At 51.0% G+C, this 15,113-nt stretch overlaps 1 protein-coding gene across 2 annotated transcripts in view; it reads left to right on the top strand.

Annotated features, from left to right (window-relative positions):
* The window catches only part of Mroh5 (maestro heat-like repeat family member 5), a 52,736-nt gene extending 37,941 nt beyond the window's left edge, over window positions 1–14,795 (top strand). Inside the window, exons 3-11 of one of the 2 annotated variants that reach the window (NM_001033365.3) lie at window positions 1,480–1,639; window positions 2,799–2,851; window positions 8,946–9,062; window positions 9,888–10,007; window positions 10,304–10,402; window positions 10,853–11,011; window positions 11,639–11,761; window positions 12,433–12,512; window positions 13,698–14,795. In NM_001033365.3, the coding sequence (NP_001028537.1) occupies window positions 1,480–1,639; window positions 2,799–2,851; window positions 8,946–9,062; window positions 9,888–10,007; window positions 10,304–10,402; window positions 10,853–11,011; window positions 11,639–11,761; window positions 12,433–12,512; window positions 13,698–14,025 (1,239 nt within the window). In that variant the 3' untranslated portion in view covers window positions 14,026–14,795. Of the gene's footprint in view, window positions 1–1,479; window positions 1,640–2,798; window positions 2,852–8,555; window positions 8,664–8,945; window positions 9,063–9,887; window positions 10,008–10,303; window positions 10,403–10,852; window positions 11,012–11,638; window positions 11,762–12,432; window positions 12,513–13,697 lie in introns of both variants that reach the window. The other variant, NM_001368162.1, reaches the window with a different exon arrangement.
* Window positions 14,796–15,113: the final 318 nt, after the last annotated feature.

Here is a 15,113-nt window from a genome sequence, read left to right as displayed (position 1 = left end):
TCACAGATTATGAAAGGCTGGATAGCCATCAGGACCCACCCTTCCCTGCCTCCACAGCACAAGGAGTACAAACATGCATCGCCATACCCTGCTTTTATATGGGTCCTGTGACTTGAACTCAGGTCCTTGCACATTCCACAGTGAGTACTGTATCAACTGAGCGGATTCCCTCGGCCTGATGTATGTCCAGCCTCTAGCTTTCTCCAGTCAGTTGTTTCTGGGTTGTACTGGGTTGTAGCAGGTTGTGTGGTTTTCCTCCCTGTCATGCCCAGAGCTCTGCCCAGTGTGGCTTGCCCTCCGGCTCCATCACTGCCACTGTAGTTCCAAAGGTTAGGGAGGTGAGGCCACCGGTCCCTCCAGATGCAGGGGTTGGTGCTAAGTAAGGGGTCCAGATCTCAGTGCTCCCTGCGGCTGGCATAGCCTTAGGTTTTCAGTTCCCTTGTCCTTCAGTTCCTGGCTTTCAGAACGTGATTTCTGTTGCTCCTCCCTCTTTTTAATCTCCTAAATATAGTTTTAGATGAGGGACTTCTGTGATGTTTTGGGGTGGGTGGGTTTTTGTTTGTTTGCTTGTTTGTTTTTAATTGCAAAATCAGATTCAATCCAGTGTGTTAACAAGAGGCCCTAACAACCGTGCCTATAATAGGCTGTAAGTGCTAGATGGATTTCATATGACAATTTTCCTGCATCACAGGGAGAGCAGGAGGGGGAGGGGCCTCAGACATCTACCCCTACTGATGCTGCCAAACCATTAGATTTGAGCAGGCAGCTGTACCCTGCTGGATCCACCTCTCTCCAACCCCACCCGACAGCACCCTGAGTGGGTGGGAACAGGTTTGGCAAAACATAGCACAGCCGCTGAGAAGCACATGGCACCCGGCTGAGCTGCAGGCACTGGGCTCCTAGCTGTCTGGAGATGACCCTCATGCTGGCAGATGGGGAGCTGCTTGACTGGACTCTGCTGTGGAGCTTTATAAACAATGGCTGTCCAGGCTGAGGTCTTAAGGTGGAAATGTGGGCTCTGCCCAGGCTGAGGTCTTAAGGTGGAAATGTGGGTTCTGCTCAGAACTCATGGTGACAAAGAATTAGGGGTGGGGGTTGGTGATTGATGTACTAAGCTGCCTGGGCTCCATGGGACAGATGACAGTTAGCTTGAGGCCCTATGAATGGGTGTCCTGAAAGCAGGCTGGGGAGGGGGCTTACAAATGGACATGGATTTGACTGAAGCAAGAGGGATTGGCGCTCCAGGCAGGAACAGAGTGGTAGCAAAGGCTGGGGAGCAAAGACAGCACTTGTGTTCTGAGCTCTAGAAAGCCCAGCATCAGGAGGCAGCCCATCTCAGGTTCCCTTAGCCTGTCTTCTACCCAAAAGAGGCTTAGTAAAGGCAGTACATATGGAGTTACCCAGCTTGGTACATGCCACTCTCGCCCTGTTCCGTCTGTCCCCACCCACCTTGACCACCACCCTTCTTCCCCCACCCAGGAACTGAATGATATATATCAAGATGCAGCCAGCAATGTGTTGCTGGCCGTCTGTCGGCACTCATGGCCGGCAGTGGCCAAGCACTTGGAGACGGAGCTCCTGACGGGTGTCTTCCCACACCGCAGCCTGTTGTATGTGATGGGAGTCCTAATATCTCAAGGTATGTGCCGCCATAGCATGGATCAAGAGACAGGCAATAGAAGGAGGCCATGAATGGCCTCTGGGACCACCCTCTCCCATGGCTATAGTTACACATGGGTCATGTAGGCTGAAGCCCTAAGCCCCCACAGTCCAACCAGCCCTCTCAACAGCTCTGAGCTCCAAGCCTCACAAGCTCTCAGTAGCCCTGGCCATTCTACAGACCTTCCCATGGAAGGGGAAAGGACCTCTGTGCCACTGTCTGATAGAGTCACATTGTTGTTGATCCAGGAGTTGGCACAGACCCGTGAGATGAGATTGTCACTCTGCCCTGACACCTCCCTATACTGGCATTGCTCTCCCTTGGACACACAAGGCAGATGAGAATCCCAGCTCAAAGAAGTAGCTTTGATAGCCAGGGTCATGGAGATTGCCTTACTTCAGACCCTGGGCTTTCTGCCTACTTCATTCTTTCACTTCATTCATTCACTCTTTTCACATGCTTGTGCTATCCTTTAAAATGCCCAATCGAGAAGGCGCTGGCTGTGATAGGGCCAGCTTGCCAGAAGGCTGCTATAGAGGGCTTCCAATAGGGGGCAGGCAGTATAAGCCACGTCTAGTCAGGCCTTGGGAGCTGCAGGTCAGCAGCCAACAAGGTGAGGCAGGAAGAAGAAGGGGGAGGTCCAAAGATATTCGGGAAAGTTTGTGCTCAAGCCTGAGACCAGGCAGGATCTGGCTTAACTCAGCCTCCCCCACCCTTTTGCAAATTGACAGGCTGGGGGGGGGAGGGGCTTTCAATGCAGAGGGATGCCCAGAGCAAGCCCTCCTTACATGGTAGAATTCCTAATCTTCCCAAAAGGCCTTCAGCCCCACCCAGTGTCCCTTTGCAGCCTGACTTTTCCATACCTGAAGAGACCACAGCATGTTCCAAAAAAACATGCTTCAAAGGGCCCCTCCAGTGGGGAACAAGGTCCAAAGAAGGCAAACAGCTTGCCTGGACAATGGGGTGCAGGCAGTACTAGGACTCCAGCCCAGCTCTCTAGACCCTGATCCCCATTCCAGATCATGTTCTTCCACTGGAGGCTGCCCTACCATATCCCTGTGGGTTCCACCAGGCAGGAGCAGATGGGGTCTGGGGAATGTACAAGACCTGGCCTGTAGCCTACCCTCTTTTCCCACAGAGGAGCTTCTCAAGGAAGAAGACAGAGCAAGCTGGAAAGATTTGCTTTCCCAGGTACAGAGGGAACCCATCACCCCAGAATTTCTGAGGGACCTCAGCAAGTGAGACAGCAAGCTTACACCGGAGCCCCTGTCGTGGCCTTTGAGGAAAAGGGAAACAGGAAAGGTGGAGAGAATGAAGAAACTGGAGGGGGGAATACAGACAGCAGGAGGGTAGACAGAGAATCTCCACTTACAGATAAGCACACAGCATAGGGGCAGGAGGTGGCTTGACCAAGGTCACCAGGGGAGCCAGGATTTGATCTTGGTCTTCAGACACTTGGCACAGAGTAGATGCCCAACACAGACAAGTTCCTGCCACTCAACATGGGGGACTAGAAAAGACACAGGGGCCAGAGTTAAGACCTGGGAAGAAGGGAGACAAGCTTGGGTGGACTGAAGATTTGAGAACCCCAGAAGCAGTCTCATGGCAGGCCCACCTCTGACCTTCTCCCAAGTGAGAGGCTTGTACTGGTTTGCAGTCCAAGGTCAACTACTCACAATTGTGCCCTGGACTGACTTCCTTTGCCTCTCTGTTGCTTAGTTTGCTCATCTGTGAAGTGGGTTGAGAGGTGAAAGTTGTGAAAGTCTTGTCTAGTGTGGAACCCAAGGGGCCCTACTTAGTGATGGGTGTCAGCACTGTGGCAGGCAACAAGCAGAGAAGCAGGAATGGGTTGGAGAGATGAAACAGAGTAACAAGAAATAAGTCACTGCGGACTGGAGGACCAGAGGCATCACTAGCCACATTCATGTGATTGGCGGCGATTCTCATTCTCGCTACAATGAACAGGACTAGCCTCTCCTGCTACACACTGGCTGTGTATCAACATCCAACCAATTTAAGAGGACTAAAACCAAACAGAAGACTGGAGGACCAGAGGCATCACTAGCCACATTCATGTGATTGGCGGCGATTCTCATTCTCGCTACAATGAACAGGACTAGCCTCTCCTGCTACACGCTGGCTGTGTATCAACATCCAACCAATTTAAGAGGACTAAAACCAAACAGAAGACTTCTAGGACCAAAAGTTAAATTAGAGGTCAGTGTTGCACAATATATCTGAAAACACTCCAAATGCTTGGAGATTAAACAAGTCACTTCACAGCGAAATGTAGGGAAAAAGACATCCGAGGGAAAAATTAGAAAAATATTTTTAATATTTTAAGTGAGTGTTAATGAAAATGTATTTGAACATCCTGAGGTACAAAAAAGTTTTTTTATATATTAGTAAGGATATGAAACTTCATTGTCAGAAGCTACCGAGGGAGAACGAACTAAGCCCAAAATAAGTAGAAAGGAGGAAAAAAAATGCCCTCGACGCAGAGGCAGGAGAAGTGCCCTAAGTGTGAGAGCAGCCTGGTCCACACAGCAAATACAAAGAAATGAAAGCAAAGTTCATCACAAGGGGTCACGGTACTGATTAAGAGGGGGGGTGTCTCTTCCAGCACAGAATAATTGTCAGCCACACTAACACTCTCAGTGTTAAAGGATTGCTTGCAAAACGCAGATGTCAGCACTGAAGCAAGAAGCTGAAGGTCTCAGTAGTCCTTGAGAGAACGGCAGCGTGGAACCGTCCCGTTCCAAGCCCAGCCAAGCCCAGTCGCTGAACGACATGCTTGCAAGAGTTAACAAATTTGTTCATTAGCTGCCTAGCAAATGGACCCAAGAAAGCGGGTCTGAAATCCACCTCCAGTCCTGGGGAGCGGTGACTGAAGCACCCGGTCCTCACGCGATAGGTGTCACCAGTCAGCTGTCAGTGACCAAGAGCAGGCGAGGTCTGGCCTGTCTAGTCAAGACAGCAGTTGGCTTGTTAGGGTTTTCCTGAGATTTGCTTCCAGCAGAGAAAACGCCCAGTTCTACCTGGACGAATCCGATGGAGTTGTGTGACCCTGAAGAATCCTGGGGAGTTGTTCTGTGGACTCTTACACACCCCTGCAAAAAGCGCCAAGCAGCCATCCTTGCGCTAACCTCAAACTGGAGACAAGTAGAGCTGGCAGAGCTAGAGATTTGAACCCACAACCCGATGTCCGCCTTAGGAAGCCAGACAAGGGGAAGCCTCCCAAACACAAACCAATTTTTTAAAAACATTCCATATTAAAAAATAAAATGAAGTTTGATGCAGGCAGCAGGTTGGATGGATATCGGAGATACTCAGTTAAAAAAAAAAAAAAAAAAAAAAGCACACACTGACAGGCTCTACAGACAATTCCAGAAAAGTCGACACCAACTTATAATCAGAGAGGGTCGTGCTGGTGGTGAGTCTCGGGAGCTCTGCGCAGATTCCAGGAGCTAGAAGATACATGAAGCTCGCAGTTCTAGAGTGTGCGCAAGTCTCTTGCCCTCAATGCTGTGAACATCACTGTACGTTAACTACGCCTGAAGGTTTTAAACGGTAACAAAGCTCCAAGAGCTTACACCAACCCTGATGACCTGAGTTCAATCTCAGCACCCACATGAAGGCAAGAACTGACTCCCTCAAGTTGTGTATGTGTGTGTGCCATGTGTGTGCAGTGCCTGCAGAAAGCGGGAATGGATCTCCTGGAACGGGAGTTACACATGGTTGTGAGCCACCAAGTGGGTGCTGGGAACTAAGCTCAGTTCCTCTAGGAGGGCAGCCAGTGATCTTAACCACTAAGCCATCTCTGTGGCCTGTGTGTGTGTGTCTGTGTGTGTGTGTGTGTTGTATATATATATTATATACGTAGATATGCACATATATGTTACATACATATATGTGTTACATACACAGGAGTTACATGCATATATGTGTGTTATATAACATATTATACATATATACTATATATAATACAATATATATCCATTGGGAATAGATAGGCTTCAAAGTTTCAAATATTCTGATTTTTCTAAGTGAAGTAATGCCTGCCTTATATAGTCCCTGGATGCTCTGAACAGGGTGTAGAGAGCATGCACAGACAGAAACACTGACCCACCCCCCACCTCCCCACCCCCACCTGTGCTGCCGAGACAGGTAGGCACAAGTCCTGCAATCCATGCCACATCAGCTTGGGTCAGTCTGGGCCACACACACAGGAGACTGCAGAGCTATCGGGAGAAGAATGTTTCATTTTCAGAGTTTTGACATTCACATTGCAGACAAGAGGCTCCCGTACTCATCAGTGAGCAGACAGAAGGGACTGGGTGAAAAGACAGGACCCCCGCCACACACACACACACACACACACACACACACACACACACAGCCCGCTGCTTCTGGGTAACCTGGAGGCTTCCCAGTAGTCACAGTACTCTGGGATCAACCTGGCATCTGCCCTGTATCCTAGAAAGCAGGGAACAGACCAAGAGCAGGGCCCAGCCAGGGCAAGCAAGCTTTTATCAGGTTCTGCCATCTGATGAGAGCAGTCTCCAACTCAGGGATGGAAGACTAAGACTAGGGAAATGACAAACAATCCTACCTACAGGGGGCGCTTTAAGATGGTCATCTGCCTTGCAAGACACTCCCCCTTGGGTTCACGGTTTCTCTCATTTAGAACTTTTTTTATGATAAATCCCTAGAAGTTTAGTTGCTTAAACAAATTTATCTTGGGTTTTAATTTGTGTCAATATTGTTTTTTAATTGGTGCTGCCAAAATGTTCACACATACACATATGAAAAGCTGTCCATTCAATCACCCTGCTACCAAAGAACACTTCTTTTGTGTTGCAGATCTGCTGGGCATTTTCAGGGCTGTGCAAACAGAGCCTTGATGAAAGTAAGAGATGGTACTCACAAGCTGTATGGGGCTGCTGCCTGCTGACACTGTTGCAGAGTGCAGAGTGAGGGATATATATATATATATATACATATATATATATATATATATATATTCCATGCAGGAAATATACTCAAATAATGATCAAAGGAGTGGATGCATAAGCCAGCAAGGGAGTCATTTATCATGATCAAGGAGTACACACCACACCATAATTGTGTGTGTCAAGTTTGACAAGACTGGTGGCACATATGCCTGTTCCAGCATCACCAATTGACATACAAACACACACACACACACACACACACACACACACACACACACAAAACCTAGGAGCAAAGACCCTATGACAGCAGCAATAGAACTCTCCCAGCTCCATTTCAACTTAATGGGACATTGTCTGTGGTCCTCAGTTGATGGAAATAATATTATGAATCTAGTCTTTTTGCAGTCTTGGACCAAGTTAAGTATTAATTTCCATTTCTTTTAAATATTCTTTATAGGATAGTCATGTTGCTAGGATTACAGACGCAACAGTGCTTGATTTGTTTGTGGTTCTTGGGTTGGGTTGGGTTGGGTTGGGTTGGAGGCAGGGTTTAAGGTGGTTCTGGGGATTCGGGCTCAGGTCCTCAAGCTTGCCTGGTAAGCTCCCTTAGCCACTGAGCCATTCTCTGGGCTTCTAATTTCCATTTCTTTAATATCAGCCAGGTTGAGCTTAGACCTCCTTCATCAGCATGTTCCCTTTTGTAAGTTGCCGTAGTTACTCTTCTGTTGCTGTGAAAAGACACTGGGACCAAGGCAACTTATAAAAGAAAACATGTAATTAGGGGCTGGCTCACAGCTTCAGAAGGTCCAGGACTATCACGATGAGGAGCATGGCAGCAGGCAGGCAGGCAGGCATGGTGCCAGAGAAGTAGGTGAGGGCTCACATCTAGTCCGTAAGCAGGAGACAGAGAGTAAACTGGAAATGTTGTAGGTTTCTGAAACATCAAAGCTCACCCCCAGAGACACACCTCCTCCAATACCTCTTAATCCTCCCTAAATAGTTCCACCAACTAGGGACCACATACTCCAATATATGAGACTATGGGGGCCATTATCCTTCAAGCCACCACATTCCATTCCTGGTCCCCACGGGCTTGTAGCCGTATCAGAACAAAATGCATTTAATCCAACTCTAAAAGTCCTCATAGCTCTCCACGGTCTCAACACTGCTGAAAGGTCCACAGTTCAGTCTCTTTCGGGGACTCAAGGTAATCCCTTAATTGTACCCTGTAAAATCAAGAAGAAAACGACATACTTCCAACACGCAGTGCCACAGAATCGACATTACTGTTCCAAAAAGAGAGGCCGGGGACATCGTACTCTCAACTGTATCTCTCAACTTAGCTTACATGTTTCAAACAAACGACTTTGACCGTTTATCAATATTTTCTAAGAGTTGAGTGTTAAGGTGTGTCCCTAACACCAGAAGAATATTAGGAACAAAAACCTCAGGCTCATTGACTTACGGCATCTGGGAGTGTTGGAAATGAAGGTCTATTAGACATAATTACAGTCATCCTACTGAGCTACGATGGAACCTTCCAGAATCCTGCATTTAGAAGGGTCATTGCATTGATCCCTCATTTCATTAAGAAACAGTCGAGCGTCTGCCACAGGCTGGCACCATGCCAGGCACTGGAAACACACTGAGAAGCAGACTCAACCCTGTCTATGAGGCCCACCCTGTCTCAGGGCCACTTTCACTGATGCTGGGCCCTCAGCCCAGGCTGGGAACATGGCTGGATACCACACTGCAGCCTCCCAGGGTTCAGATATCCTGAACACAGCTGGGGGGTACCTTGAGAAACATGTTCTCCATCTCTGAGATCCATCCAACAAGCCAAAGTGCTGAAAACTTAGAGGAAGGAGGAGGGGCTAATGAAGCCAGGGCTTTCCGGCTCTGGGAAAGTGCCTCCAAGCCCTGCCTGCCTCGCCTCACAGATGGCCAGAAAGTCGGTGCCGTTCCTGAACACAGATGTGTGGTCCAAGGAGTTGCTGTGGGCCATCACCAAGTCTGGCAGAACACAGCAAGAGCAAACCCCGGACAAGGTAGCCCCCCACACACACACTGTTCCCAAGGGCCCCAGCCTATTCACCACACAGGCCCATGGGATCTGTCACAGACAAGCAGGGCCCTTGAACAAAGGGAGAAGGAACGAGGCCTGGGCAGCTGGACTAGAAGCACCTCCCTTCCTCACCACAGGCTGGGGTTTAGGCCTTCCTCGGGCAAGATGGGAAGGGTGGCCTCAGAGTAAGGAAACCTGGGGAACTTGGTCATAGGCGCTCAGGTCAGGTGGGTCCCACTCAGGACAGGATGTTGAATCCCACCAGGCCTTCCTGTTCACCTACTACGGGCTAATCCTTCAAGCTGAGGAGAACAGCACCACCGTCAGGACGCATCTCACAACCCTCTTGGAGACATCTCACCAGTGGGCCAAGCAAAGGGAGGTGAGGCCCCAAAGGGGGGAAGGGAGGCCCCAGGCAGGGGGAGGTGAGGGTCAAAGCAGGGGTTTGGGGAGGTAAGGGCTCAGTAAACTGAGTTGTGCTGGTCACCTACCAATCCCTGGTTTCCGTCACACAGAGCTCTGATCCTTATCACACACTGAACCATGGTCCTATCTCACACTGAGCCCTGACCCTGTTCATACTCAGCCTTGTCCCTGGTCACAGAATGAGCCCCTTCCCTGGTTTCACAATGAACCCTGATCCTCGAATGCACACCGACTGTTAATCCTGCTCCCATAGCGAGCCCTGAAGGTCACACGCTGAGCCCCTAGTCCCACCACACGCTGAACCTTGCTCCTGACGCTGACACCGAGACCTCCTGAGTCTGTGCGCATACTGAGTCCTTATAACTCTCATATCGTGGTTCTCCAGTCAGAATCTGAGCCCTCCTCCTGGCCACACACTGAGCCCTAGGGCTCCTCACAGTCTGAGACCTGAACATGAAAACACACTGAGGCCTGATCCTGGTCATGTCCTGAGGGCTGATCACAGCATGAACTCTGACGAACTAAGCCCCAATCGCATCTCTCGCATCTCATACATCTTCACTCCTATCCTGAGCATGTCTGCCCAGAGCTGAGCTGGCACGAGAGACAACCAACCCCAAAGCTCCCTTTCTTCCTCTTCCCACCCCCAACTCCACCCACCTCCTGGGTGTCTGGGCTCTGAGCTGCAGGTCCTCAATTGTGTGTGAGTTCCTGCCCCCTGCTGGTGGAGTGGGGAATTACAGGATCCAGATCACAGACTCAGGGGGGACTCTGCCCACAGGGCATTGCTCTCACAGTGGGACTGGTTGCAGTAAACCACTTGGATGATGCCTGGGCTATCTTAGAACAGTTTGGACGGAGCACACCCTTCAAGAGGAGCCTGCAGAACTTTTCCCTGAAGGTATCAACTCAGGGTTCCTAGGGTGGTGGGGGGGGTGGGGGGGTGGAGTAGGGGCGGACATCAAATCCTACACTGCATGAAGGGAAACATAGCAACCACTCTAGGATTATGGTTGCCACTGAGGCAAAGATTTATCTAAAAGGTGAGACTCTTGGCCTGAGAATTGCTTGTGCACACTGGAGGGGGCTCCATTCTGTGCCACCTTACTGCACCCTACGTGACTCCCCCTGGAAGACAGTGCCTGGGAACCTCTCCAAAGGAATTTTGGGTTGGGGAGGTTCTTCATGCTCTTGCAGGTCTGTTCATGGTTAACCCTGCAACCTAGAGGAGGCTCCGCTGGCTCTTCACATCTGGCAAGTGGCAGAACTGAAGTGCATGCCTCAGACTCTCCGTGGGTACCTGTCACTGTTTTTGCAATGTCACCACGCTAGTACCGTGGTGACATCTGAGAGGAGAGATGACTCTGGGCCACAGTCAAGCAGGAAATTCCACTTTGCCCATTACTGTCTGCCTGGATGGAAGCATGATCTTTCCAGCCCCCCCCCCCCCGGCAGCCCATAAGTGTGTGGTGTGCCCATCAGGGTGCTGGGCTGTAGGGAAAGACTATCACGGGAGAGGCCTCAACTCTTCCAGTTCCAATGGAGCCTAGTACAATGCCTTTGATGTCCTGGTATAATCAGCCTAACTCCCTGAAAATCTAATTTCACTTCTGCTGTTCTCATTTGGTGAACAAAGACCCTCTGGACACTCCCTTCCCCCACCTTGCTGGGATCGGGGTACCCCCTTCTCACCACTCCCCAAGTAGACAGTGGGCAAGACCCAACCCCAAATCCACTCCTACCCAGCTCCACGGCCAGAACACTGAGGACCTTCGGTGGAAGTGGGCCAGCAGCACCATCCTCCTCTCCTACGGCCAGATGGCAGCCTGGGCCAAGAACCACATCCTGCCCTGGGTGGACAACATCTTATCCAGGATGATCTTCTACTTCCACTTCAGCTCCTGGGTACAGGTTGCCTTGCTCACCATCACCCCAGTCCTGCACCTTCCCCAGGACAGAGCTAGGACTCCGGCTCTGCCCTGCCCCGATCATGAACTCAGGGAAGCCTAGGGCCAGCCATCTTTAGCCTTTGCCCAAGTCCCCTGCCCTCCCACCAAACCTCCTGTGCTGTGCATTGCCCCTGTGCCTTTATTACCCTGAAATTTCCTCTGGTCTGATAAGAACCCCATTCCCCCACTTCTTACAATGCAAATACTGGATTTTCACATGGGGGAGGGCTGGATCCTAAGAGGCCAGGGTGATGCCTTTCTCCGAGGAGCACCATAGCCTGGCTTGTGATAGCCAGGATAAGTCTTGCCCATCCAGGCTGTAGGTACCACACTCCAGAAACCCTCACAGGCCCCTCTCACATTTTGGCCAGGCTCACAGAATTCACATGCTTAAACCAAGATCATGCGCTCCTTCCTAAGGAAGGCCCTACCCACCAGCTCCCAGCCCGGTGGTCCCCACCACACCCCTCTCACCCTGACTCAAGTGTGCCTGAAGATGGTGGCCTCGGCCTCGCTTCTTGCTTTCTCCCACAAGCTCCTTGGCTCTCAGCCTGATCTGTCCCCTGGGGCCTGACCTACACAGGATGAGACCCTGAAGCAAAGCTTCCTTACTGCTATCACGATGCTGGTGGGAGCCATCAGCCGGAACGAAGGTGCCCACAGCTACGAGTTCTCCCAGACTAGTGAGCTCCTGGAGTGTCTGATGGTATGTGCACAGGAAGCCTGCCCCTCAGAGCAGCCCTCCTAGGCAGAGCTTCCTCTCTCAGACCAGCAGCTTTCTTAGATACAGGGAGCCTCCTCCCTCAGACCTGGGAAAGGGCAAACACAGGAAATACTCCATATACCCCGAGTTAGTTGGGTCTTGCTGGAACCCTGAGCAGACCGGGTATGGCCACAGTACAGGCAGTGCCATTGAGACCCAGAAAGGCCGACACACTCCATTCTGCTTAATTTCTTGGCTTGGGTCCCAGACCAATCACTTCGGATTTTGGGTACCCATGTAGATTCTTTGGGATATTGAGAAATGCACAAGAAGCTGGGCAGTAGTGTCAGGAGCAAAGGGCCATTGATCAAAACAGGTTGGGTCCTGTCCCCTGCCTGAGATCAAACAGAAAAGTGGAATGATTTCTAAGGAAGAAAGAGGCAGAGCAGCTTAGAGCTAGTCCAGGGCCGGGCAGCTAGGACTCAGTATTCAGGGCTCAGACCTGACCTGTCTTGCACCAGAGACCACGCTGGCTCTATAAGGATGGACCAGATCTCACTGCAAGGTGGCTAAAGACAAGCAGCAGCATCACCCAGGTTGCATGGAGTGGTAATAAGACTTGGTGTCAGAGGTGGGGTCTGCTAGCCTCTGCACCTTCTCCCGTGAACTTACAGACACTGATGGAGAAAGAGCCGCAAGACACACTGGTCACCAGCATCCGCCAGCAGGCCATCCATATTGTCTCCAGCCTCTGGTAGGTTGCAGTCTGTGATGACTGCCAACTCCCTGCCCAGGCTGCTAGCAGGACAAGGTAGAAGGAAGTCAGGCATCAAGGCCCTGCAAGGCAGAGCAGTTAAGCCACTGCAGGTCACAGAGAGCATTTAGTCTGAGCACAGCCACTCCACAGAGACAACCCCCCTCACCAATACTCAAGTAGGCCAAGCATCTAGATCCAGCCAAGCCCCAGGGAAAAGGAGTGAAGCTGGATCTAGAGAGCCAGAGATGCAGGACCCAGTTTATCTCTCCATCCACAGACCACGAAGGAGATTATAGACCAGGGGGCTCACAGCTGCCTACTCACAGACCATAGCAGGCGATCCACATGACCTTTGGCAGGGTGGCATGTGGAGCTGGGTGGCTATCCACTCTGACTGCATTTCCCAGGTGCTAGCCTTCACTTCCTATCTGCCTGCCGCACAGTCACTGCTAGGCCCTGCATGGTGTCTGGGGACACAGCCGGAAGCCAGCAGCAAACACCTCTGTTTTCCAAACATGGCCCTGAGATGGGATACATACACCACACGGGACTGAGAAAAGTGCTGAAAGAGACGGAAGCAGGAAGCGAGACAGGGAGACTGTGTGTAACGTCTTCATGGTAGGAGCCCCAGCGCTGGCTGAAGGAAGTTGATTGACAGTTGGTAGGGTATTGCTTCGTAGACTGTTCCTATAAGCCTGGTGCTCTGCTAGAGTCCAGGGCATGGCCTGCGGATGTCTGAAAGGCGACTGTTGAGGAAATCCTGCATGGATGAGTCAGTCAGTCAGTGAGCCCTGCAGGTACATTGCTACAGGGATGGCACCTCAGCAGGCCCTTAGCTAGTGTGTGCTTGCGTTCATGAGTAGGAGACTGGGAAGGCTGGGGCTGGAGAAATGACTCAGCAGTTAAGAGCACTGGCTGCTCTTCCAGAGGACCCAGGTTCCATTTCCAGCACCCACATGGCAGCTCACAACTGTCTGTAACTCCTTTTCCAGGGGATCCGACATCTTCACATGTGTGTACATGCAGTCAACACACCCATGTACATAGACAAAAAAATAAACAAAAGACAGAAGTAGAGGCAGCAAAAGGCTGCATTGTCAGAAGCAGACGACAGGGGACTCCTGAACCCTGAACTCGGCCTTCACAATCCCAGGCCCTCAGGGTCCTTTACCCTCCCAACAGTGCGCTGAGGCCGCCCATGGATGTGAACAGGAAACCCCGCCTCCTCTCCACCTGCTTCCGCAGCATCTTTACCCTGCCTCAGCTGGATGACCTGGAGAAGCAGGCCTGCCTCCTCACGGAACCACCCAACATCAACATCCAGGTGCGGCCTGCACTTAAGCCCGGGAGACTCTGGCAGGACATCAGGCTCAGTCCACTGTGTGTGGCTGAATGGAGAGCCAACGCTGGCCACTCCGCAGGCAGAGTGGAGGCCCTGGGTAGTTGCCTAAAGGCTCTGGGTCTCCATTTGCCTCCCTGGGACACGGTCCATGATCACTTTGGGCCATGATTACTAAGGCAGGTAGCTTACCTAGGGTGCGCCTGCTCAGGAACTCTACATGTAATGGTACACATAGCCTCCTTGCTGACACAAGGTCCATGTAGCATAGGCAAAGAAGTCACCACTGTGTTTCCCTCTCTCCAAGCCCCATGCCAACCAACCCAAGGAATTCACAGAAGAGGGGAGATGGCTCTCTCAAAGGAATGTGTTCCCTGATACTGCAGGAACTTGTCCTACCACACTAAGGTGGCTTAGGGAGTCACCTTCCCTGAAGGTGGGCTCTGTTTCACCACACCTACCTGCCTGCCTGGGTCACTACTATTCAGGTCTCACCTGGTCCAGCCCCTTCAATACTAGCAAGCCTTGCAGAAAAGATACCTGCCATGTCTCATGGCTACCACCAGAGGGCGCATGAGATTGCCAGGCATAGTCGCGACCAGGTATGTCAGTAGCAAAGGGCAGGTCAGTTTTGTGAAGTAAGCCCCACTTTGTGGAACAAAGGCACCACCAGGCTGTCTGTGTACCCTTCCCACAGTTACTTGGGAGCAAGGGGTACACAGCTCAGAAGAAAAGAATCTAGTGAGATGCCAAGATCTGAACCCTACCCAAGGGCCTTACATGTATTATATGGCCATGAAGCTGTGTGGACAGGTGGGCCCTTTGGGAAAAGGTGGTGATAGAGTCGTTTCTGTCTCTACATCTTACAAAGCAACTGGTGACTGGAAGACTACTTGATGCTGCAGAAAATACAACCAAGGACTGGTGTCCACATTGGGAACTAATAGCATTGACCCAGTCTCCTGTTTGATGCTACTCATTACGTCTCCTGTCCTATCACTTGGGACTGGCTGCCTGTCACCTCTGTGCAGGAACGTTGACCTAAGAAATGGAGCCATCTCCGCAGGTCACCAAATAGCAAACGGCCAGAGTTCCTAATGGACTCATGAGAGTCTGACTGGGCACTTCTGTGACCGCCCCACCCTTCCCTGAACGTGCCAGTGGTAAACACTGTTGAAGGTCCTTACGTGAACGATCAGCCATATCTTTTGAGGACCAGGGAAAGGTATTTATCCAGGTCCTTTTTAAAACCTTTTAAG

The sequence above is a fragment of the Mus musculus genome, chromosome 15 (assembly GCF_000001635.26).
Source record: "Mus musculus strain C57BL/6J chromosome 15, GRCm38.p6 C57BL/6J".
Taxonomy (NCBI): Eukaryota; Metazoa; Chordata; class Mammalia; order Rodentia; family Muridae; genus Mus; species Mus musculus.
Note: the sequence above shows the minus strand (reverse complement) of the source record. Positions and strands in the feature narration are given on the sequence as shown.